The sequence below is a fragment of the Notolepis coatsorum genome (genome assembly GCF_963971535.1).
Source record: "Notolepis coatsorum genome assembly, chromosome: 4".
NCBI classification, from domain to species: Eukaryota; Metazoa; Chordata; class Actinopteri; order Aulopiformes; family Paralepididae; genus Notolepis; species Notolepis coatsorum.
In genome coordinates this window covers 14879889-14906916 of record NC_140168.1, presented here as the reverse complement: position 1 = coordinate 14906916, position 27028 = coordinate 14879889, and the positions used below count along the sequence as shown (strand labels likewise).

Here is a 27028-nt window from a genome sequence, read left to right as displayed (position 1 = left end):
CCCCCCCTCCCTCCCCCCTCAGTCCAGTGGGTCCGTCGTGGATCCATAGAGAGGCTCGCTTTATTTTTGGTCCTTCCCGCCGTTCTGCCGACGGCGCTCGCCCGTTGCTCTTCTTACTCCTCCCACAGCGCTCTCCCACCTCACCGCCGGCTCAGGCGTCCATCTTCTTCAGCTGCTCGTAGGTGAGGAAGAACTGGACGCGTCGCGGGGTTAAGGGCCACAAGAGGAGAGCGGTGGAGAGACGAGAGAGAGAGAGAGGAGAGGGCGAGTGGAAATTTCCACTCGCCAAGAGAGGAATGCGACAGAACTCGCATGGGGGAATTTTTGGCTCTCGCTTTTAGCTTCCACATCAGAGCCCTCATTCAAAACAGTTTCCTGTTACCTCATTCTACTCTAATGCAGCGTTTCCCAAACATAGGGTCGCGACCCAAAATGGGTCGTGGACCCGTTTTTATTGGGTCGCCAATAAAAAAAATTTAAATAAAAAATGTATAAACTTTTCTTTTAATATTTTTTTAATAAAAAAAGCTGTAGATGTGTTGATTCAGTTTAAAATAAGTCAGTACAATTAATCAGAATGTTGCTCAATGTTGGGGTTTAAGGTTGAGGGACGTTGGGAGGGGGTAAGAAATGGAGAGTTGAAAAAAGGGGTGAGAAATAGAAAGGAGAGTAGAACATGTTTGTTCATTTAAAAGTGTTACAAAATTGTATGTACATATGTTATGAGGTGGTGAGCAACTTAACATTGCACTCTGATTATCGCTGTGATGTACTTTTATAATTAAATAAATACATTTCATATACATTTGAAATTCATGGTTTGTTGTGTTCTTTATCAGTAGTTTATAAATGTATGTTATGGCAATTCATGATGTATTTTTGTATGTTTGGGTCCCGGGGGAAACACCAAATTTCTCTTTTGGGTCTCGAGCTGGAAAAGTTTGGGAATCCCTGCTCCAATGTAACAACTCTGTAATCTCATTATGTCACCCGGAGTATTCTGGAACAAATCCCCATTCCCCCCCCCCCCCCCCCCCCCCCCCCGCAGGCTCCCCCCTTCAGCTAATTAGTGATCCCCTACACACCCTCCACATTAATAAAAGGCTAACTGGGGACAGTGGGTTGCGGTCCACAGTGTTTAACCTGGTTACGTAACGGAGTTAAGCTAGCAGTGGTTCTCAAGCCATTCTCACACGAAACCTTTACGTCCCCCAAGTGCACTCGATCAAAAAGACACTCCCAATGAAAGCCGGTCGGCGAGGAGACAGACCGGTGTGCGTTTCATACGGTACGACGAGGGAAGGATACGATGATGTTCCACGGTCCCAGGCGCAACCAGTTGGGGAAGAAGCCCTTGTAGAGAGCCATGAACCCCTCCGACCGCCACGTCTAGGAGGAGAAACGAACGCACGTTAATAAAAAAAAGAAAAAAATTTGTGATTTATCAAGAAATATCTACAGCAAGAATTCTGGGTCTCAATGAATCCAAAATGACAATGTGGTTAGAAGTGGTGGAGAGAATAAAAGCTAGCTTATAATGGTAGTGTCTGGTTAGCAGGGGTGTAAAGTACTTGAGTAATTGTACTTCGTTACAATACTTAAGTACTGTTTTGGGGGATTTGTACTTTACTCAAGTATTATTAGGTTTGTATACTTTGTACTTTTACTCCATTACATTTCAGAGAAAAAAAAACATACTTTTTACTCCTTACATTTAAAATGCAGACCTACAAAGTACAAAGTACAAATCTCACAGGTCCAACCATTTGAATTAGTATATTGTAATTGTTTCTCTGGCCGAACTAACGTTAACGTTATTAATCCTGCGACCGCAGGTAAACAGCCAATCAAATCCCCATCAATGGAACATGAACCCGCCCATACCCATGCTGATTGGTCCTTGTGCAACACTAGAAAGCAGGGATCTTTGATTAAACGCCTGCTATCAGAAGAATAGACAGTCAGATCCACATTATGCTGTGGCTAATATTGTGATATTATTCAGGGTACTCCAGTATGCTGTGGTTAATATTGTGATATTATTCAGGGTACTCCAGTATGCTGTCTTTAATATTGTGATATTATTCAGGATACTCGTATTCTGTCTTTAATATTGTGATATTATTCAGGGTACTCCAGTATTCAGTCTTTAATATTGTGATATTATTCAGGGTACTCCAGTATTCAGTCTTTAATATTGTGATATTATTCAGGGTACTCCAGTATTCTGTCTTTAATATTGTGATATTATTCAGGGTACTCCAGTATTCTGTGGTTAATATTGTGATATTATTCAGGGTACTCCAGTATTCTGTCTTTAATATTGTGATATTATTCAGGGTACTCCAGTATTCTGTCTTTAATGTTGTGATATTATTCAGGGTACTCCAGTATGCTGTGGTTAATATTGTGATATTATTCAGGGTACTCCAGTATGCTGTCTTTAATATTGTGATATTATTCAGGGTACTCCAGTATGCTGTGGTTAATATTGTGATATTATTCAGGGTACTCCAGTATTCTGCCTTTAATATTGTGATATTATTCAGGATAATCCAGTATGCTGTGGTTAATATTGTGATATTATTCAGGATACACCATTCTGTTTTTAATATTGTGATATTATTCATGCTGTGATGTGAATGCAGTCCATGTTAGTTTACCTTCAATGGAGAAGTGCATTAAATAATAAAAAAAAGTGTCCTCTGTTCTTTCATTTCAGCATTGTCTATCGCAGAACACATTCCATTGTGGGCAGAGTGTATGCTTGGTTTCATTCCAGCCTTGCCTAAATACCAGCTGATGATTTCACTAATTGGCTCACCTCTTCAACTAACTCACCTGGTACAATGTATAGTTAAAATAAAAACGTGGCCCACGATGGAATGAGTTTGAGACCCCTGGTCTATCCATTAACAACAAATTTACTTTTACTTTTTAGTACTTAAGTACATTTAAAAGTAGGACTTTTTTACTTTTACTCAAGTGTGTTTTTAGCCAGATACTTTGACTTTTACTTGAGGAGTCAGATTTTGAGACGGTACCCATACTTTCACTTAAGTATAATTTCTGGGTACTTTTTACACCCCTGCTGGTTAGGAGCGAGGGATAATGGAGGTACTATCCAAAGAGGGGTCCGGGAGGGGGGGTTCGAGCTGGAGCATATGTGTGTAGGTTTTTAGATAACAGGTATTAGGGGTATATCCTGTATAAGACATTGGTATAAATGGTAATTTCGTTGGATATACACTGTGTATTAATGCTTGTGTATCTTATCGTGTGTTGTCATGTTTGTTTATATCTGTGTTTAAAAAATTAAAAATTAAAATACAAAAAAAATATATATATATATAATTTCATTCACAAGACCGTTCCTCCTAGAGTCACACTAGAAGCCCTTCCAGACGGCAGAGGACGTCCAGAAGGATCTCCACAAGAGGTCCCCGTCCCGGTCGCTAACGAGGGTCAACCCCCCCGCGAATCAATTCTACGTGGTCAGGAATTAAAATAGATCCTCTTAAATCTTTCTCTTTCCAAGAAAACTCTACTTTTTTTTGGAACTGTACATAGCCATTTTGTTATGTCAATTTTATATACGGTAGTACAATAGCTACATCCTGATCGGCACTGCACACTTTTTAGAACTGTATATAGTCATCTTTATTTTAGTCAATCTTATTCTATGCTAAATTTTATTGTATTGCACTGCACACTTTTTAGAATTGTATATAGTAATCTTATTTTATTCTAAATTTAATTGTATTGCACTGCACACTTTTTAGAACTGTATATAGTCATCTTTATTTTAGTCATCTTATTTTATTCTATGCTAAAATTATTGTATTTTTTTATAATTGGAAGCTGCTATGGTCGAGGGACCACAATAAATAGAATTTCACTCTTCTTGCTGTGAAGTACAGAAATAAGTGACAATAAAGGAATCTGAATCTGAATCTACGACGCACAACCAGAGTACCGTCTCAGTGACTTCATGAATTTAGAATCATGGCGATTCCTAGAGGTTTAGAATTGAAGAACTAACCCATTTTTTTTACTCTTTATTTATTCAAATCAGATGTTGCAGACACAAAAAACTAAAAGCGGCACACTTATAATAATTCAGATTTTCCACCCGCCTGAATATATCACGATGATAAATTCGGCGACTTTCGCCTCGATAATCTCTTAATATGGAGAGGTTAACCCGCACGTGTCGTTACGCACGATTGAGTGTCAAGTTTAACCCATTTAGACCTCAAACCGCCTGCTAATAATGCATTATATAGCCTGCATATACACACGCTAATAACACAGTTCGAGTTATCACCCGAGAGCTATGGGGGCCCCCGAAACCACGCGCCGCCGGATTTTTGTGTGAACTTTTTTTCCTAAAATTGTGGCCGTTTTTCGAAGTCATATTTAGAGGAAATATCATTATGAATAGAGTCTAATACTATTAATGAGTAATGACATCACACAACAGTCTAATCATTAGACTATGTGTGATGTCATTATTCAGTCTCATTCTTAACCATCATTATTTGTTCATTTTCTTTACTAATTTGCATTTTGCATCTGATAAAATACAACAATTTTATTTGAAAAATGAGACAAAATGTGTGAACTGAAAACTAAATATTATCCATTAACAATTTATTTAGGTAACATAAATAATACTAATTCGTACATTGAAAAAATATATATATAAAATATCTTTTTTTAAATGCTTTTTTTGAGAGAACCCCCACAGGTGTTGTTGACTATGGGGGCCCAGACTATCTATCCCCCATTGCCCCCCCCCCCCCCCCCCCCCCCCCCCATAACTCGAACCCTGCACACAAATGTGTTTCCCCGATTTCAATGGGTTCAACTCAAAGAGTCGGAGGGAGGGAGGGAGGGATCTCTACAGATCACTTCTCCGACGGTGGCGGCGGGTGGCAAAAGAAAGACAAGGATCAGCTGACTGACCTGCAGCAGACAGTCCACGGTGCCGCTGTACAGAGCGCCCCCCTTCTGGTTCATCATGCGGGTGCGGACACAGTCCACCGGGTTGGAGGCCAGCGCCCCCGCCAGGCCGCACACGAAACTGGACCTGATGATGGGGACCACGAGGGGAGAGAAGGTCAGAAGAATGGCCACACTTTGCACACCAGAGTTACAACAACATGTCCCGCAATGTTGATCTTGATGTCTAATGCAATGGGAAGAATGTGACTGAACAACATAGATAACCGGGGATTCCTGACTACAGTGATCTGTTCTCCATTCGTATCGGTTTCGTGCCGTCGTAGCTTCTCGATGGGAGACAAAATGGCTGCGGCGTCTGGACCGGAACATCAGATATGCGTTCACATGATGCTAGCAGTCTATATTACTGTATGTTTACTGGATCGAAACATCAGATATGCAAAGGTTTTTTTCAATACATGAAAGAAAATATGATTTGAGAGATATTTGTAAATTTACTGTTCAAAAAGCTAAGAAAGGGATTAAAAGGAGGTGTATTTCTATTATTGGGGTTAACTTGTGGAACAATGCTGATATACAGTTAAGAATGAGTCATTCGTTTTTGGTTTTTAAGAAAATGGTTTGTAAAGCTATTTTTGAAAACTAAAAAAAAAAGTGTTTTTTGCTATTTTCTTTTAGAATACTGTTAATTTTTGTTAAGAATATAGGACAGGCATATATAAGCATTATGCTTCAGTCTGTACCTTTTCAGTCACTGTAAAATCAAATATTGTTAAATGATGGTGTATATTGTATTGTGCGAGATGATGACTGAATAAACTACTACTACTATATGCGTTCACACGAGCAGTCTAGTGTTGTCACGATACTGGAATTTCGACTTCGATACGATACCTTGAGAAGTATCGATACTTTCGATACTTTCAATACCAAAAAAAAAAAAATTATTTTTTTTTAACAAATTTTGCTTTTGTTGCTGGTTGATTCTCCTCAGCTTCTCTCTGGTACTATACGAGAAGATAAATACACTTTTAAAACCCTTTGTTTATCTTTAGATCAGAGAGAGAGAGAAAGAGAGAGTGGCTGCTGGAGATTTTGGTCTACTGAGCGCACCTTCCTAGTTATGACGAGAGAGAGAGAGAGAGAGAGGAGAGAGAGAGAGAGAGAGAGAGAGAGAGAGAGAAAGAGAGTGGCTGCTGGAGATTTTTGGTCTACTGAGCGCACCTTCCTAGTTATGACGAGAGAGAGAGAGAGAGAGAGAGAGAGAGAGATCTCCGGCGATATGCTCGGAGCATTTATTAACGTTACGCGTGTACTGGTGTAGGATGGGCTCCGCTCGACCGAACGTTGGCAACGGGGTAGTTGTGTCGAGTTCATGCGTGTAGTGGGCTCGGCTTGACGTTACTCCGTTTCCATGAAGTAATAGGTGGCCAGCTAGCTAGCATTAAGCTAACGGAGGAACGACAGCTAACGTTAGCTAATAATAGCGTTGTTTACAAACTGAAGACAGGGCTGCCTGCCCGGCTGTGAGGGGGAGGAGGAAGAGAGAGAGAGAGAGAGAGAGATTTCTCCGGAGCTATGGCTATGCTCGGAGCATTTATTAACGTTACATAGCATAGCATAGCTCCGGAGAAATCTCTCTCTCTCTCTCTCTCTCTCTCTCTCTCTCTCTTCCTCCTCCCCCTCACAGCCGGGCAGCGCAGCCCTGTCTTCAGTTTGTAAACAACGCTATTATTAGCTAACGTTAGCTGTCGTTCCTCCGTTAGCTTAATGCTAGCTAGCTGGCCACCTATTACTTCATGGAAACGGAGTAACGTCAAGCCGAGTCCACTACACCAGTACACGCATGAACTCGACACAACTACCCCGTTGCCAACGTTCGGTCGAGCGGAGCCGGAGCCCATCCTACACCAGTACACGCGTAACGTTAATAAATGCTCCCGCCAGCTGGTACCGATACTGCAGAAAGTATCGGTACTTCAGGAAATGAGTATTGAAGCCGTTTTAAATATTCAGTATCGATATGTATCGATACTTCGATATTTTTGACAACACTAGAGCAGTCTAAATGGTCAATTATGTATTTAATATAATGATTTTATAATAATAATAATAATGGATTCGATTTAATATAGCGCTCTTCGTGACACCCCAGAGCGCTTACAGAGTCCATTATTCGTTCATACACAGTCATACCGGTGGTGGTAAGCTACAATTGCAGCCAGAGCTGCCCTGAGGCAGACTCACGGAAGCGTGGCAAATAATCATCGCCTACGGCCCCTCCGACCACCACCAACATTGATTCACATGCATACACATTCATACAAGGCAAGTAGGTTAAGTGTCTTGCCCAAGGACACAACGGCAGTGGGATGGACATGGGCTTGAGCGGGATTCGAACCACCAACCCTTCGATCATTGGATGACCCGCTCTACCCCTGAGCCACGCCGCCCCACAAATTTTATCCAAAGGGCTTTACACATTTTGTTCCTCACATTCACACACAGCGACGGCGGAGGCAACCATGCAAGGTCCCAACTAGGGATGCCCCGATCACGTTTTTTGCCACCGATACCGATCACCGATCGTCTTGAGCCATATCGGCCGATACCGATCCGATATCGATCGTTTTTTATTACAAAAAAGCTTTATAATAATTTTATATAATTTTTTTTTTATAAAATATATATATTATATAATCATACTTGTAGTTGTATTATCTGCGAGACATCGCCACCACGCAACAAGTCAAAATGCTCGCTATCTGCAACCAGCTCCACTGTCTGTGTGTACTCGAGTAGCCTCCAGCTATGGCCAGGATTCTCCGGAGCTGCAGCTGGACCCTATTGATTACATTCAACATGCCCTCAGCTCGAATACGCATCGAATCAGTGTCATAAGACATTGATATCAGGAGCTATCTGTAGCTACTGCTAGCCGGCTATATAACATTAAGACAACGCCTCAGTGAGTAAATAGTTAACTGGGTCATTTTGTAACGGTAGCTAACGTTAGCTCACGGAGGTCCCAGTGTCGCACTAGACTAGACTATACTAGTGTTTACAGTACACGGGTGCGGGAGGGGCTGGAGGAGGAGGAGGAGCAGACGCCGCTGCTCTCTCCGTGTGTCTGAGACAGAACTCAGCGAGTGAGATCTCCGCTCAGAATTGGATCATGTTTTTCGATCGGTTTTGACGATCGGCGAAAATAAAGCATTATCACCGATCACCGATCGCATATTTATACTGATTATCGGCCGATACCGATCGGTGGCCGATCGATCGGGGCATCCCTAGTCCCAACCCACGCATCGGGAGCAATTGGGGGTTTACAGTCTTGCTCAAGGACACTTTGACACACGCTGCCCAGGAGGAGCAGGAATCGAACCAGGAACCAGGCGACCGAGCCACAGTTGCCCCTACACACTATGTTCACTGGACCAGAACATCAGAGTTATGTTCACATGCTAGCAGTCTACACACAATGTTTACCAACAACACCGTTACAGTGTGTGTGTGTGTTTAGCGTTGCGCCTCTGTAAATATATTTGTTACATTAGCAAAACGTTTTGTTTATTGCTTTAGCGTTAAAATATAGTTTTCTTTTGTCTCACACAAATAGCCTCCTGCTTAAAATAAGGACAATGGCAGATATATATATAAACACGTCAAGTTGATGCGTTTTCTTTAACACGGAACCGGCTCGAATCTGAGTCTCGATGGTCGTGTGAATACCACCAAGGTCAGTGAATTCCACGACCAGGGGAGCTCCACAAATCATGTTAAACCCAGAATCGGCACAAACAAGGGACTAAACACGTTTCGCAATTATGCCACATCAATGTGGAACGCCCTACCCACAGCTGTAAAGGAATGTGAATCACTACCCACCTTCAAAACCGCTCTCAAAGAGCACCTACGGGAGGCTGCTATTCGAAACTGGCCGCTGTAAATATCCAACCCCCCCCCCCCTCCAATGTACAGTTTATTCCCCTTCAAATATATATATAATCTCTTTTAGAAACTGTCTCTTAAACAGTACTGTATATCTGTATATGTCGTGTATGTCATAAATGTTACGATGAATTGAAAACAGGGGACCCTGATGTAAACAAGACGAAAGTCTTTCTCTGGTCTGCATCCCCTTAACAATTGTGTGTATTGAGCCGTACTGTATTGCACCCATTCTGCAATCTGTTAAATAAAGTTTTCAATCAATCAATCAATCGTCGACTCACACGAAGTGCGTGTAGACCGTGTCGCCCATGTGGCCCGACAGGATCAGATGCTTCTTGGTGATGTCATAGACGGGAAGCTCCACCCCCACCACGATGGCCGCCCTCTGGGCCGTGAGAGACACGCCCTGTCAGGGACGAGAGAGAGAAAGAGAGCATTTTATTCAGCGAACGCATTCCGACCGGTGGATTCAAGCAAAGCGCTGTAAATGCAACAGAGGTGCGAGGTCCGTACCTTCCAGAGGCCGCGCGTCCCCTCCTCCTGGTAGATGGTCATGAAGTTACCCATCATACTGCCCTGGATCACTCTGCCTTGGGCCTGCATGCGGATCTGGAGGAGACAAGAGACGGGGACGATTATTACACAGAATCTGGAGGAGACGAGAGACGGGGACGATTATTACACAGAATCTGGAGGAGACAAGACTATTACACAGAATCTGGAGGAGACGAGAGACGGGGACGATTATTACACAGAATCTGGAGGAGACGAGAGACGGGGACGATTATTACACAGAATCTGGAGGAGACAAGACGATTACACAGAATCTGGAGGAGACAAGAGACGATTACACAGAATCTGGAGGAGACAAGAGACGATTACACAGAATCTGGAGGAGACAAGAGAGACGGGGACGATTACACAGAATCTGGAGGAGACAAGAGACTATTACACAGAATCTGGAGAAGACAAGAGACGATTACACAGAATCTGGAGAAGACAAGAGACGATTACACAGAATCTGGAGGAGACAAGAGACGGGGACGATTACACAGAATCTGGAAGAGACAAGAGAGACGGGGACGATTACATAGAATCTGGAAAAGACAAGAGACGAGAGACGTTTACACAGAATCTGGAGGAGACAAGAGACGGGGACGATTACACAGAATCTGGAGAAGACAAGAGATTGAGACGATTACACAGAATCTGGAGGAGACAAGAGACGATTACACAGAATCTGGAGGAGACAAGAGACGATTACACAGAATCTGGAGGAGACAAGAGACGATTACACAGAATCTGGAGGAGACAAGAGACGATTACATAGAATCTGGAGGAGACAAGAGACGATTACACAGAATCTGGAGGAGACAAGAGAGACGGGGACGATTACACAGAATCTGGAGGAGACAAGAGACGATTACATAGAATCTGGAGGAGACAAGAGACGATTACATAGAATCTGGAGGAGACAAGAGACGATTACATAGAATCTGGAGGAGACAAGAGACGATTACATAGAATCTGGAGGAGACAAGAGACGGAGACGATTACACAGAATCTGGAGGAGACAAGAGACTATTACACAGAATCTGGAGGAGACAAGAGACAATTACACAGAATCTGGAGAAGACAAGAGACGATTACACAGAATCTGGAGGAGACAAGAGACGATTACACAGAATCTGGAGGAGACAAGAGACGATTACATAGAATCTGGAGGAGACAAGAGAGACGGGGACGATTACACAGAATCTGGAGGAGACAAGAGACGATTACACAGAATCTGGAGGAGACAAGAGACGATTACACAGAATCTGGAGGAGACAAGAGAGACAGGGACGATCACACAGAATCTAGAGGAGACAAGAGACGGGGACGATTACACAGACAGCCAAATATGCACTCATTAGGGATGTTAGTGATGTTGTACTGACTGAATGTCATGTTAAGTGTGGTCATGTCAGTGATGTCAGTTTTTATGAATGAACGTTGTAAGGTCCGTTTTGCGTTTTTTTTCTTATGTTAGGACTACGGGTGGAAATTAGCCCTGTGCTATTCCCGGCATATTTACATCCTTATCATGCTGTGATGTTATGCATACACTCATGTAAATGATGTTCATTAATTTGCATTGTCCTTAATAAACAAATCTTAAAAAACGATTACATAGAATCTGGAGGAGACAAGAGACGGGGACGATTACACAGAATCTGGAGGAGACGAGACAGGGATGATTACATAGAGAGGCAGAAACAATAGCCGCGGAGCAGGATATGTTGGCTGCATTATGTCGTTATTGGGAGTGAAATGTTTTTTTTTCTTTTTTTTTTTAACAAGTAAAAATTCAGTGATTACATTTCCATAACTGAATAAACAAACCGTCCTCGGGGGAACACCGGGTCCACGGGACGCCGTTTGAAGCTAGAGGGTGACCTGCAGAGAGACTCTTTCACTGTTGTTGTTGTTGTTCATAATACAGTATAATAATAGGAGAGAACGGGGTTGGTTGTCACACTTTTTTACCTCAATAGTCATTCCTACATTCAATTGAAGCTTAAAGGATAACTCCACTATTTTGGGAAATTAGCTTATTTAACATCTTCCCTGGAGTTAGACAAGAAGATACATACGTTTTTTGTCTCTGTGCGTGCATTTTAGCTTTGGGAATAGACGCTCCGTTAGCATAGCTTAGCTTCATCACTGGAAGTGAGGCAGGACAGTAGCCTTACAGTGCCTTACAGTGTATTGCAAGGTCTGACATTGACCAAACTTGATATGCATGACCTTGGTGGGCTCTAGGTCAACTCCTGCAAAGGGGGTCAATGTCAGACTTTGCAATCAAAAGTTAGGGGGCTAATAACCCTTGCCATAATTTCAGTGCGCCCCCTAACTTTTGATTGCAAGGTCTGACATTGACCCCCTTTTCAGGAGTTGACCTAGAGCCCACCAAGGTCATGCATATCAAATTTGGTCAATGTCAGACCTTGCAATACACTGTAAGGCACTGTAAGGCTACTGTCCTGCCTCACTTCCAGTGATGAAGCTAAGCTATGCTAACGGAGCGTCTATTCCCAAAGCTAAAATGCACGCACAGAGACAAAAAAGGTATGTATCTTCTTGTCTAACTCCAGGGAAGATGTTAAATAAGCTAATTTCCCAAAATAGTGGAGTTCCCCTTTAAGATGTTGGCTTGAAATGTGTATCCCTCTCATTTTCCAACGTATTGTAACAAAGAGGAAATTATTACCCATCATAGACACTCTGACACATTACGGGGACGGTTGTCACACACTATGGGGTTGTTTGTCACAATGTGTTTTAATGGGAAAAAAAATCTTTAAAAGAAGGCAAGAAGGCCATTTGTAACTTAATGCATCTTAACATGAACATAAACAGGAAACGCATATTTAGGTCATCCTATATAACAAAATAAGAACTAAATAGGCCTAACAATATAATAGCCTACACTCATTCACTATCGGAGTTACAGTGATGGCAAATGTAGGGTCTGGGCACTCCAACTAAGCAGAGCTTGTGTGCCCACTGGTTGCACATCCAACACTTCTCCCATACCTCCCTTGAACGGCTGTGGGAGAACGTTTCCATACAAACCAAACAAGAACAATCATCTTCATCTGATGAAGACTCCTCCTGTCTCTTTCTTTTCTGTTTCTTCTTCTTCTTGCTGGCTGCCTTTTCCAACTGGGGTGGAGTGCACTGGGATGTACTAGGCTTGGTAGGTGGTCTAGGCTGGGATGTACTAGGCTTGGCAGGTGGTCTAGACTGGGATGTACTAGGCTTGGCAGGTGGTCTAGGCTGTGATGTACTAGGCTTGGTAGGTGGTCTAGACTGGGATGTACTAGGCTTGGTAGGTGGTCTAGGCTGGGATGTACTAGGCTTGGTAGGTTGTCTAGGCTGGGATGTACTAGGCTTGGCAGGTGGTCTAGGCTGTGATGTACTAGGCTTGGCAGGTGGTCTAGGCTGGGATGTACTAGGCTTGGCAGGTGGTCTAGGCTGGGATGTACTAGGCTTGGTAGGTGGTCTAGGCTGGGATGTACTAGGCTTGGCAGGTGGTCTAGGCTGGGATGTACTAGGCTTGGCAGGTGGTCTAGGCTGGGATGTACTAGGCTTGGTAGGTGGTCTAGGCTGGGATGTACTAGGCTTGGTAGGTGGTCTAGGCTGGGATGTACTAGGCTTGGCAGGTGGTCTAGGCTGGGATGTACTAGGCTTGGCAGGTGGTCTAGGCTGGGATGTACTAGGCTTGGCAGGTGGTCTAGGCTGGGATGTACTAGGCTTGGCAGGTGGTCTAGGCTGGGATGTACTAGGCTTGGTAGGTGGTCTAGGCTGTGATGTACTAGGCTTGGTAGGTGGTCTAGGCTGGGATGTACTAGGCTTGGTAGGTGGTCTAGACTGGGATGTACTAGGCTTGGCAGGTGGTCTAGGCTGGGATGTACTAGGCTTGGTAGGTGGTCTAGACTGGGATGTACTAGGCTTGGCAGGTGGTCTAGGCTGGGATGTACTAGGCTTGGTAGGTGGTCTAGGCTGGGATGTACTAGGCTTGGTAGGTGGTCTAGACTGGGATGTACTAGGCTTGGTAGGTGGTCTAGGCTGGGATGTACTAGGCTTGGTAGGTGGTCTAGGCTGGGATGTACTAGGCTTGGTAGGTGGTCTAGGCTGGGATGTACTAGGCTTGGTAGGTGGGCTGGGGTGCATTGGGCTCTGCTCGGTCTGTCCTCAGCTCATCCATCACCTCCTCCAAGTCGGTGAAGAAACTGCCCACGTTGTGCTCATTAAAAGCACTTGTTGTGCTCATTAAAAGCACTGGCATGTGCTTGTCACATGCGACAACCAACCCCAAAGAGAATGTGACGACCAACCCTAACTGGAATGCCTTGCTAGTATCAAGGCTAACAACCATCTAAAAACGGGTTAGTTAGCCAACAACACAATCTAAACCATAGCTTTCCCTTCACGCTTGAGGGTAATAATTGTTTCATTATAAACCCATTGTGTAAAAGCCTAGAGAAGAAGAATACAGAGGAGCTGAATATTTACAATTCCACATGAAAAACACAAAAAGGTCCTCTCACCTCAAGTTCAGCCGTCTTACTCCAAAGAAGACTATGTAGGTGAGCGCTCATCCCAATTCTGAAAACGTCCATACCAAAATATGGGTGACGTTGCCTTTTGGTGGCGAAATATAATGATTGTGACAACCAACCCGCGTGACAACCAACCCCGTCCTCCCCTACTATATATACACAGTATATACGCAGGGCCTACCACTTAGTTTACAATACAAAAGAAGGCTTAGATTTAAGTTTAAGTTTGTTTATTTATTTTTTACCCAGGGACAGTACTAGATGTGTTTCAATCTTGGGAGTTAAATTGTGGAATAGTCTTAGTGACGGGTTGAAGTTGTGTACTTCTCAGGGGAGATTTAAAAAGGCCCTGAAGGATAAAATAATTCAGCAGTACAGTTTTGAGTAAAACATCAAACTTTTTTTCTCTTAAAAAAAGGACAAAAATAAAATGATATCTTGCGGCATATTTTACGTTTTTCTTTCTTATATTAAAGTACATTTACTTTTTAAGAATTGTAAAGGATAGGCAAAAATAAGCATGTGCTTCAGCCTATTCCTTTTTTCGGTCATTGAGTTTGGATTTTGTGTGCGAGCTTACTTTGAATATGTACATTTGTGATTTTTTCTTTTCCCTTTGAAAGTCCACACGTGTGTGTTTTTGATTTATCTGTAAACAAAGACCGAAAATAAAACTATTCATCATTCATCATCCTCAGTTTCCACATCAATGTAAATGTGCCAGATTTTTAGCTAAAGAGCTAGTTTCCATCTGCAGTCCCTGCCTACCATGCATGTATTTAGTTCACATCGCCTCAATGAGATATAGTTTTGCCGCGTGTGGTGGTGACATAAGACAATAGTTTGTCCAGAACGGATTGTTCTGTCATTTTGTCCTTTGAAAATCACACAACCGTCAAGCTCAGTCACACTCACAATCTGTCTGCACTAGTGGCCAAGAAGGAGCGCATGATGACTTGGCACAGCGTCAGCACACTGGGACCAACACACTCCCAAACTGCACACACACACACACACTGCAGCAGCACACTGGGACCTACACACTCCCAAACTGCTCACACACACACACACTGCATCAGCACACCGGGACAAACGCACATACACACACACAGTACAGAGATAGTCATCATGCCTACAAGAGCATGAGGTGAGGAGTAATAAGCTCGGGTACATTTGTACTAGGGATGTGCGTTGCTTTGACATTTAAGAATGATTAAGTGATTAAAGATTAAAGGCGAGGGGGGGGGGGGGGGGGGGGGTGTTGTTGTTTGCAGTAAGAAGAACCATTGACATTAGTAACGTTGTGCCTGATGACCATACGGGAGATCCGACAGGCTAAATGGGGGTAGCATCAACAAGACCACAGTCCAACCACTGAAACAAGAGTTATTTCAACAAACCCACCGTGCAGACGTATCAAACCGGAGAATCTAGAGGAGACAGGACAGGAACTAGTACATGGAATCTATCCGCAGTATATCACAGTAATCGTTTTAATCTCGATTGTCTTAGTTTTCATGGGGAAGAAACACAATTGTAATTGAAGTTGAAAAACTAGATTACAATCGCCCTGGCCCTGCAGCTGGGCAGGCAGCACTAGTTAGCAAACGCTCATAGTTTGAAACGTGGATCACTGTCATGGACCGATATAAATCCACAGACAACAGTGGCGCTCTGCCGAAGCGTGCCATGTAACAGCAGGACTCAATCTTCTCCAAGCGGCGATGAGAAGTAGTAGACGTTAGCACGTTGCCGACAACACGGATAGTAGCTACTAGGGCTGTACCGAAGAGTTCGAACTGCTTCATCCATAACGTTGACATTCAAATTCTAAATCAACATTTGAATTATTTTTTTTATTTCTTATTTTATTCTGTTTAAACCAGTGGGGTTTCTCTTCACAGTTGCAGATAAAGATTATAGGCTACACTAATACTATACTATTATAGTATATGACTAGTCATCACATTTTTAATAAAACATTTAGCCTGTCTGCATCCGCTTGGCGCTCCATCAAGACGTCACCATCACGTTCGTACCAGCCGTGCCCTTATTGGATTATTTATGTTGACGAAACTGACAAGTTATATTCATTAAAGAAAGTTGATCTAATAAAAAATAACAACGAATTTAATCAGATTAATCACTTTATTCAAATTGAGGATTTTGTTTGAGGATATTCATTAAATTTCTCTTATTTCTTTTTAAATAAAGAAATTATTTGATTATGTCAAATCTCCCCTACTACCCCGTCTCTGCCACGATGTAAAGCTGACCTGGTGGCATTTGTTACTCTCCTGGCTAGATGTCTCATTTTACTGCATTGGAAGTCACCCACTCCTCCATCTCAGGCTCAGGGATATTTTGCACTTCCTTAAGATGGAGAAAATAAGGTGTCATAAGGGGTTCTACAGCTAGATTTTATAAAACATGGGGTCGTTTCTTTTAGGGATGTCCGATATTATCGGCCTACCGATATTATCGGCCGATATTGGCATTAAAATGTGATATCGGTATCGGTTTTAAAAAATATATATATATATATTTTTTTTTACATTTCTATAACCTTTATTTACCCAGGCAAGCAAGTAAGAACAAATTCTGATTTTATTTATAGTCAAAAGTATGCATAATGTTGTGTTAATTCCACAACAAGAGATATGTAATGTTAATTACCTGAAATTATTCCGTTTTTTGGGGCGGGAAACCCTGAATATATCGGTATCGGTTGATATCGGTATCGGAAATTAAGAGTTGGACAATATCGGTATATCGGTATCGGTAAAAAAGCCAATATCGAGCATCCCTAGTTTCTTTACTTATGTTGGGGAACAAGGTTCAATCGACCCCCCATAAATAATGCTCACTTCTAGCCTAGCACTGTCCAGTCGATTGACCTACATGTGCAACCTGATGTTTACCTTCTCACTTAAAAAAATAAAAATATGTGTTCCATTCCTCTATTTCTGCTGTACAGTCCTTGTCCTGAGTGTACATATCTGTTTAATTGACTATGTCCGAAACAATATCTATATTTATTTTGTGGTGTACTCGCTGTAGTCTATATATTCAACAGACCTATACTTTGACTACTTATACGTAGCTTTGTGCAATATGTATATTATTTACATTCAACAGACCTATATTTTGTCTATTTATACATAGCTTTGTGCAATACGTATATTGTTTATATTCAACGGATCTATATTTTGACTAATTATACGTAGCTTTGTGCAATGTGTATATTGTTTACATTCAACAGACTTATATTTTGACTACTTATATGTAGATATGTGCAATACGTCTGGCATATATGTGTACAGTTTGACCTTGTGCTCATCTCATATTGCAACGAAAAACCCCAATAAACAAATAATATGACGACTATTAAAAAAATTCAATAGAAGCTTAAAAAAAAAAAAAAAAAAAAAAATGACATTTGGTACAGCCCTATCGTAGCTACAGAGAGGAGGGTACACCATCATTTTGCAGACAGTACATCACCCGGTGTACCCCTAGACTACACTACCGAGAATGAGAAAGCCAGCTGGTTGAGTACATTAGAGGGTAAAACACCGGTGGGGGCAACAGGCAGGCACAGGCAGGCTAGCTACAGAGGGGGCGTGTCCTACAGGCAGGCAGGGGCTAGCTACAGAGGGGGCGTGTCCTGAGAACCACAGAGCCAGCTGGGGAGTGCGTTTGAGAACAAACCAACGGTGGGGGCAGCGGGCAAGTGGCGTAATGGAGGGTTTGTCCCGAACACGGTAACAACCCTGGTGACGAGACACACAAAACAAACAAGAGACAGACCAACACACACGTGATCATATTCATACGTCGAGCATATCTTTTACAGAACACTATGTGAGTCCTAGTCTATGAATAACCCACAAGTGTTGTGTAGATAATATCATATTGACATCACATGATCATACATAACTCTGGCAAACCTACTGCTCTCACATGCATTGTGACTTATTAAAACTAGTAAACCTATCCTCAGAATGCATTGTGACTTATTAAAACTAGTAAACCTATCCTCAGAATGCATTGTGACTTATTCTAACTTACCAAACCAACCAGCCCTTACTGTGACTCATCAAACCTGGTCCTAATCCAAGCTGCCCTGCATTGTACTCACCATTGTGCATTATATTCAAAAGTGAACTGGACTTCCTCATGCGCACGTCGGCTCAGTCATTGGTATGTTTTGATTCACAAGGCCATTCTTGGTAATGGTTCCGATTTATTTATTGTCTGCACTTTGCGGTTTTCCGCACCTACTACAGTACATGGAACAATCTCCAGTCCGATCTGAAGATCCAAAGCTTGGTAACACTGAATGTATTTAAGGCTATGGTGAAGCCTATTGTAACCACGTTTTCTGTGTGCAGATGTTTTGTTTGACCATTTTGTAACGTTGCTTTTGTCTGTAGTGTCCATGTGTGTATGTTGCAACTTTGTGTTGCTGCTGTTTCTTGGCCAGGTCTCCCTTGTAAAAGAGATCCTGGATCTCAATTGGGACAAACCTGGTTAAATAAAGGCTAAATAAAAAATAAAATAAAAATTGTGACTTATTAAAACTAGCAAACCTACTGTCCTCACATGCATTGTGACTTATTAAAACTAGCAAACCTACTGCTCTCAGTCTCGCATGCATTGTGAGTTTTTTTTTATCTACTTTTTCTCCCCATTTTTCTATTTTTCTCCCGTCCCCAATTTCGTATTATTGTCCAATTCTACCCTCCCCTGTCTCGAACGTTGTTAGGCCATGCCTCCCACAGGCCGGCTGCAATGTGGACCAAGCCTTGCATCACGTGTCCCCTCCGGTACTCGAGGAGGCAGCCGTCGCATCTTTTCACCTGCACAGCGCTATCTCTCAGCGGCGAGGGTCTGCGTGGGAGGGACACGCCGCCCTCGTCGCTTCCTGATTCTACTGCGCAGGCGCACCAACCGACCTGTAGGAGTCGCTGTCCACAACGTCCGATCCCCACCCACCAGCTTCCCACCCCCTAATACTGCCAATTGTATTAGTATGAACGACCAGCCAAGCTGGTAGCAACGCCGAGAGCTGGGCTCGAACCCAGCATCTCCTGCGTTGGTGGCGAGCGCCTTGCCCACTGCGCCACCTAGCCGCTTGCATTGTGAGTGAGTTATTAAAACTAGCAGACCTACTGCTCTCACATGCATTGTGAGTTATTAAAACTAGCAGACCTACTGCTCTCACATGCATTGTGAGTTATTAAAACTAGCAGACCTACTGCTCTCACTTGCATTGTGAGTTATTAAAACTAGCAGACCTACTGCTCTCACATGCATTGTGACTTATTCTAATTGACCAAACCAACCAGCCCTTACTGTGACTCATCTAACTTGGTCCTAATCCAAGGACAGTTGATTTTTTTCCCCAGCTGTATCTGAGCAAAACAAGTCTAAACGTGTTCTGTTGAATAGGGACGACTTTATACCACTTCTACCAACCACACTACCAAAAGGGTCAACCCTTTCACTGTGACAATACAGAAGGTTAAGCCTTTCACTGCCACACGACAAAGAGTTAACCGTTTCACAACCACACTACAGAAGGTTAACCCGTTCACTACCACACTACCAAAAGGGTTAACCCTTCCACAACCACACTACAGATGGTTAACCCTTTCACTGCCACACGAGAAAGGGTTAACCCTTTCACAACCACACTACATAAGGTTAACCCATTCACTGCCACACGACAAAGGGTTAACCCTTTCACAACCACACTACAGATGGTTAACCCAGACTGTTAACCCTTTCACTACCACACTACAGACGGTTAACCCTTTCACTGCCACACGGCAAAGGGTTAACCATATCACAACCACACTACAGAAGGTTAACCCTTTCACTACCACACTACAGACGGTTAACTCCCTTCACTACCACACTACCCGGTAGACGGTAGTGAAAGGGTTAACCTTCTGTAGTGTGGTAGTGAAAGGGTTAACCTTCTGTAGTGTGGTAGTGAAAGGGTTAAGATGGACGTCTACAGTAAAAAGTCATCACGCTCAAACACACGTGAAACACACACACAGCCCACGTCACGACTCAGTTATGCAATACAGCCACTTCTTCTGTAGACACACCTTCTCCCAAGAACAACAACTTTTAGCAGAGTCTCTGAACGGCCCGCAGCATTCAAAAGTCGTTCAAAGTGCACTTGCATGCATTTACAGGATAGTTGTGTCAGTGGATTGTGTTGGGATTATTTATAACTAGTTTTTCCTGAACGGCACACTTTTTTAGAACTGTATATATATATAGAGTCATCTTTATTTTTGTCATCTTATTTTATTCGATGCTAAATTATTCCAAGGTTCAAAACAAATATGGGCAAATGTTCTTTGAAATTCTGGGGAGTCACAAATTGGAATTTGCTACCTTCACAGCTAAAATGCATCAGTAGCCGATTTTAAGAAAAAAAGTTAAATCATGGCTCCTCGACAATGTCAAAAACTAGATTTTAAAATGCATGAAAATGTTGCCCGATACACATTGTTGCCTGTGTGGCTACGTTTGTACTGCATTTAAAATGTTCATGTCTATGTAGTTTGTCAAATTGTTATTTATGGTCATGTTTTGTATTGCTTGTCTGTCTGAGACCAAGGACCACAATGGAAATAAGTCTTGACTTTTTTTGTGTAGCATCCTTGACGTTTTTCTGGATTTAAAAAAAAAGATGCAACCCTTTCACTACCACACGACAGAAGGTTAGCCCTTTACTATCACACAACCGACGGCGATGCTCCATCATTAGCTCCGCATTCTGTATCGTCACAGCAAAAGGGTTAACCGGCTGTCGTGTGGCAGTGAAAGGGTTAAATGTATTGTATTTTTTATTATTGGAAGTTGCTATGGTCACTCTTCTAGCTGTAAAGTACTGAAATAAGTGACAATAAAGGAATCTGAAGTCTGATCGCGTGTCTTTTGGCCCAGTGTTGAATCAGATCATCGTTACTGTTGACAGCTGTTTGTTTTGGCCGGGAGACACAGAGATTCAGCTGAACCGGTTCTCCTGCCTGAGGCCTTGTGGGCTGTATGTGGGGGCAGCGGTGGCCTAATCAATGGCTAGAGAAGCGGGTTTGTGACCAGAAGGTCGCCGGTTCGATCCCCGGAGGCCGGCAGGAAAAATCTGCCGCTGAAGTGCCCTTGAGCAAGGCACTTAACCCCCAACTGCTCCAGTGGAGTTGCTCAGTGGCCAATGGTGTCACACTGTGGTTGTACTGGGCAGCTCCCAGGTATGAATGGAACTGTGTGAATGTGAAGCAGGGCATAGCTGAAAAAGAGCATCTGTGCTCAGCGAACCTACCCTGGGTAAATAAAGGTTAAACAAACAAACAATGTGCTTGTCTGCAGGAGGATACACTCAAAACATATCCAGAGAGAGAGAGAGTGAGTGAGTGAGTGAGTGAGTGAGTGAGTGAGTGAGTGAGTGAGTGAGTGAGTGAGTGAGTGAGTGAGTGAGTGAGTGTGTGTGTGAGAGCTACCTTCAGGACATCAGTGGGGTTGGCAATAGTGGAGGAGATGACTCCGGACAGAACACCACACATTGCATTAGTCAGCAACGTCTCATCTGAAAGAGGAAGAGCCATACTGTAAAACAAGCCTCAGGGATCAGAAATATGCAATATTGAAAGTTGACAGTTCCTCTTCGTGGTTCGATGCACACACACACTCATGAGATAAAACTAAAGATGCACAGATAGCCTACCACCGCGATTGGAGGATCAAGAAAAGGGGGCGGGTTTGAGATAAGTCAATTCTGAGGCGGTATCTCCAATAGTGATCGTCCAACACACTGCATACAATCCAATACAATCGCTTTTACTGAACAGTACTACAGACTGTTACGTTTGGCATCATTGGACAGAAATTATTGAGATGTGATGAATCTTTCTACATCAGAAATGGAATAAGCTTCTATATTCCAAAGATTCTGAAAATCCAGTCACTTTGATTTTCTAAGATGCAACACGTGATTCTCATGACAAAGATTGTGTAAGCCAAGAAGTGCCGTTTCTGGGTGGTTTATAGGTATAAAAAAGCGTTAACCGGCTTGGGGGAAGACGTGGGGGGGGGGGGGGGGGGGAAGGGGCAGTGGACACTCATGCCAGTACCTCGGTCACGGGTAACGACAGGATATACCTAGCAGAATGCATGTCTTTTTATAGCGTAGGGGAAAGCGGAGAACCCGGAGAACCCGGGAGGCGCGGGTTGTTGCAGGAAGACCACGCTGGAAGCTGTGGAGCATGAGAGCTATAGGGTTGGGTACCGTTCACATTTGAACCGATACCGGTGCCTGTGAATCGATGCCCAACGGTACCCTTTTTCAGTACTTTTTAGTCTCTAAAAATGTAATCTACCTGTATATACTCTCTTTTTCAGAATCACAAACGGTACTGTATTTGTAGATCTGGTATGTCATAAATGTATAGATGTAGCAGTACTGTCTATCTGTATGTCATGTATGTCATGTTATGATGAATTGAAAATGGGGGACCCTGATGTAAACAAGATGAAAGTCTTTCTCTGGTCTGCATCCCCTTAACAATTGTGTGCATTGAGCCGTACTGTATTGTACCCATTCTGCAATCTGTTAATAACATTTTCAATCAATCAATCAATTTGGTCACAGACAAATGTCCCGACTTTACGAGTTGGCGAGCACCGACCCAACGCACCATCAGCGCTCCAGTCTCTCTCTGGATTGGCTCAAGTCTCCAATACCGTCTCAGCGCGATGATCGACGCCAACAGATCCTGTCCCACCGTCTACAACGTGGCGTTTAGAAGAAACGCTGTCCTATCATCATTCTAATGCACGTTTTATTCATCCGTCTCCACTGCCCAGTAGGCTGCCCTCCAAACAATACAGAGGAAGTATCTACCTACCTCAGTTGTAAAAAAATTGTCCAAACTTCAAATAATTTATCATCATTATTATTTATTTAGAACAATTTGTGACCCCTATTAGTCGATTAATCGGTCGAAAGGAGCCGTAGTCGACTGCCAACCTCTTAGTCGAATACAAACAAATTTAAATAAAAAAATAATAAATAAATACATTTTGGCCAATCATAGTCGACTATCCAAATCCTTAGTCGGGGACAGTCCTATTAATATATAATATTGCAGCGAGCGTTGTCTGCATCTAGCTTTGTAAAGTGTAACCACACTTGCGACCGTTTTCGGCTTGCCAGAGATCGAAGTGATTGCAGAGCCGGAAAACAGCATGGAATACATATTTACAGTACCCAGCGCTGAATCAATAAACGCGATCGATATTTGGAATGGCGATCAGGAATTGGAATAATCTTTTTGGAGAACATCTGATCTGAGGTAAGGAATCTATTTTACCAGTCTTAGGATAATCGGATCGGTTTTCACAGAGATATCAGCGTTTGCCCTATGTGTGTGTGTGTGTGTGTGTGTGCGCGCTGATCAGGAAATGAGAATAGATTTTTCAGCTCGCTTCTCTAGCGTGCATAAGTACACATATACTATCGATAATCTAGCATTTATTTGAAAACGATTCATAAATAGGCCGAAAAATGACAACAGAACATTCTAGAACATTTGCGATCTCACAGTATGATGTCATAATAGAATTTTTTTTGTGTATCTATTCAACAATTCTCTCAGAAGATCTCATTGTGAATCTTGAAACAGTACTGAACAGTACTGAACAGATAGACTAAACAACATAGATTGAAGCCTGCATTTCTCAACCAAGGTGTTTTTTGTGTATTCCAGAATATTCCAGTAAATTCCGTTTATCACGGAATCTTTATATTTTCCTGAAACTTTCAAGAAAACAAGGGCTTTTCAAAATGCTATAAAACGGAAATAAACCGATTAAAAAACAATCCGTTTCGACAATGTTGACTGCAAACAAGTCATTGATAAGCGACGGGCAGATTAGACACATAGCCATAATTTAAGACATAGATTATGCGTTCACAACGCTATCATTGAAGTGGGTGCTGGCATTCAACCATGTTTTACCATGTTAATCAGTGGCACTGATGAGTGTTAAAAGTACCGGATTCGGTACCCATCCCTAATGAGAGCACATGGATTCTAAGGATAGTACGCTAGTACCGCGAAAGGTTTGTTGCGTTGGAATGCAGCTAGCTTAGTGTCATCTAAACATTTTAAAACGTCCGTTAGTTTTTGTGCATTTCCAAATTGTGCCAACAACATGTTGTTCACTTTGCGTAGCGTTCATAGATTATTGATACGGACCATGCCGTTCCCTGAGCGGAGAGATCTGCTGCAGACAGAGTGGAGGTAATGTAATTACAAATGCTAAGGGTCTACCGTTTTGACTGACGAGCGAGACATAATACAATCTGTAGCATCCGTGTGTGTGTGTGTGTGACTCCACGCAATATCTCGTCTCTGGGATTTCCCTAAAACAATTACTCTAGTCTAGCACTTAAGAGTAATTCATGCGACTCAATCTGGGAAAACATTACGCATGCCAATCCTCGATACACATCACTACAGGAACGCAAGTCCTTTACGTTCTCCCTTCTACCCCTCCGTTTCGAGTCGGCATCTGAAAACACTCGCATTTGGAGGGCCAGTTGGAGGGCTACATGACTACTACCCCTTGATCCACAAAATAATCGGGACATCCTACAGTATACCCTAGGGCCAAGGAGAGTTATTGGGATTGGGCCTTAATACATTAGAAATCTAACATGCTTCCAAATTCCAAAAATGCGGAAAATCAAGTCACTTTGTTTGGATTTCTGAGATTTGATTTCAGATATTCTCTAATACAGCGAGGCTACCCTTTAATTAACCAGGATCAGCGCTGGGTGCATCCCAGGTTAAAATGGCCACCTGCTCTCCAGGAAGTAGGCTACATGTTTAAAGTAGGTCAGACACATGTTAGATGTCACGTGGAGAGCTTCCTGTAACATGTGGTAGGAATGTGCGTGTTCATATTAAAGGCCTTGGCATGAAGCCAAGCAGGGTGCCACCTCCAGACTGGTTTCACTTACAGTAGACCACAGTTGGGCAGCACATGCACAAAGAGCATATGAGGATAATGGTGAATGTATGAACTCTCGTGTGTGTGTGTGCGTGTGTGTGTGTGTGTGTGTGACGTGTGTGTGCGCATTACCTTCAGGTCTTTCAACTAGTAAACGTTTGAAGGTCTGGTAGGTTCCAATCTTAATGGTCCCATAGGATGCCTGGCGTAACATGGCCGGGGCAATGCTGTGAATGGGAAACAATTACACCAATCAATCACAATGTTAAATAATGCCCCCTTCCAACACATGATTGATTGATTGAAAATTGTATTAACAACAGATTGCAGAATGGGTACAATACAGTACGGCTCAATACACACAATTGTTAAGGGGGTGCAGACCAGAGAAAGACTTTCGTCTTGTTTACATCAGGGTCCCCCATTTTCAATTCATCATAACATATATGACATACATGACATACAGGTAGACAGTACTGCTACATCTATACATTTATGACATACCAGATTTACAAATACAGTACTGTTTGTGATACAAAAAGAGTTTAAAAAAACATTTGACACACACAGTCACACACACAGAGACACTCACTCACACACACAGAGACGCACACACACACACGCACGAAACGCACCCCGAGTACAGTGCCCGGAGCCCCTCCTCTCTGCATATCTTGCCCAATGCATGGATCATGCCCCGGTAACGGATCTCTCGATATTTGATGTCCCCAACTTGGCCTTGCACTTGCAGTCGAGTCTTGGTCACATCGATCGGGAACGTACCTGCAACAAGCAACACATTTGCGGAAGGAAACATAAAATACAACATCACAGACGATTCAGATTTCAGGTGGAGGAAGGAAGGAGGCAATAGATATTAATAAACCACGCAGGCCTTAATGTATCACAGACAGTAAGCCGCGCCACCTCCACACTCACTCACCGCACTCCGCCGTCATAGAGGCCATTCCCCCGAAAACAAACGGTTTCCAGTTAGCGTTAGACATCCTCCTATCCCTGATTGATTACGCTACTATGATGATCAATATCTACCGGTGAAGTAGTAGTAGTAGCGCGCCGCAGGGTGATCAGTTTTAAAGGTTTGGACCAAAGACTCGCGGCTTCGACTCTATAGTCTCTTGCGTCGGTGGCTCCTCCTCCTCCTCCTCCTCCGCTTCTTCTTGTGTCAGCCTCGCGACACGCCCACAAGCCGGTTCTGACTCCTCCCACCTCTAGTTGCTAGGTAACCGTGCCAAAGAAAAAGAGGGTTCCCCCCTCCCACCCCTCCCCGTCTCTCTGAGCGCGTGCTTCCTGTCTGTGACTGGACTGAGCAGGCGGTGGTACGACAGCGCGGGAAAAGGACATCCAACGTGAGGTGTGTAGTGGTTACGTCATTGCCGTTTTTCCGTGTTCCACCGCAATGTATTCCCCCATTGCCCATTTCTAAATCGTCTCGTTTAAAACAAATAAAGCATGAACATTTGCATGGTGTACCTTTCTGTGCTTATTCATCCACAAGCTAATAGCCCAACATGAAAATATTCGCAATTAATTAATTTCTTTTGATTTCTCTGTTTGATTGTTTTGTTTTGTTTGGCTTTGGCAATGTAAACGTATGTTTCCCATGTCAATAAAGCCCATTTGAATTGAATTAAAAAGAAGCAGAGAGCACACGTCGGCGAATCACACACTCCTATACAGTGTGCAGAGCTATTTACGGCGCCTGTATGTCACACAGCCTACCATAAAGGTGTCGAATTTCGGGCATCCGCAACCAAAATAGTTTGAAAGAAAATGCGGTAATAATACTCTTGAGAAGGGGCAAGTGTAGCCTTCAAAAAGCACTATGGCCCTACCTACATGTCTTTTTTGAAAACAGGAAACTCAAGAGAAACTGTGTGTATATTCTGAGGAAGTGGCGTATAAATGTATACGTTCATAGGCATGTAACAACAGGG

General features: G+C 43.0%; 1 protein-coding gene across 1 annotated transcript; it reads right to left on the bottom strand.

Moving 5' to 3' along the window:
* On the bottom strand, positions 1-26216 carry LOC311227853 (kidney mitochondrial carrier protein 1-like). The gene is made up of 9 exons (XM_084313695.1): positions 26014-26216; positions 25706-25853; positions 25203-25297; positions 21557-21642; positions 9439-9534; positions 9207-9331; positions 4969-5092; positions 1309-1389; positions 1-193 (listed from the first exon to the last, which is right to left on the bottom strand). Exons 1-9 carry the CDS (start codon positions 26075-26077, stop codon positions 152-154), a joined length of 861 nt encoding a protein of 286 aa, XP_084169821.1. The 5' UTR covers positions 26078-26216; the 3' UTR covers positions 1-151.
* Between the last annotated feature and the right edge of the window lie 812 nt (positions 26217-27028).

Bases quoted from the DNA above. Each gene is read 5' to 3' on its own strand.
- LOC311227853 (XM_084313695.1), bottom strand. From the start codon at position 26,077: ATGTCTAACGCTAACTGGAAACCGTTTGTTTTCGGGGGAATGGCCTCT. The intron at 21,643-25,202 runs GTAATGCGCACA...TTCCTCTTTCAG, and splicing joins ACTAGTTGAAAGACCTGAAG to ATGAGACGTTGCTGACTAAT. The intron at 194-1,308 runs GTATCCTTCCCT...CGACGCGTCCAG, and splicing joins TGGGACCGTGGAACATCATC to TTCTTCCTCACCTACGAGCA.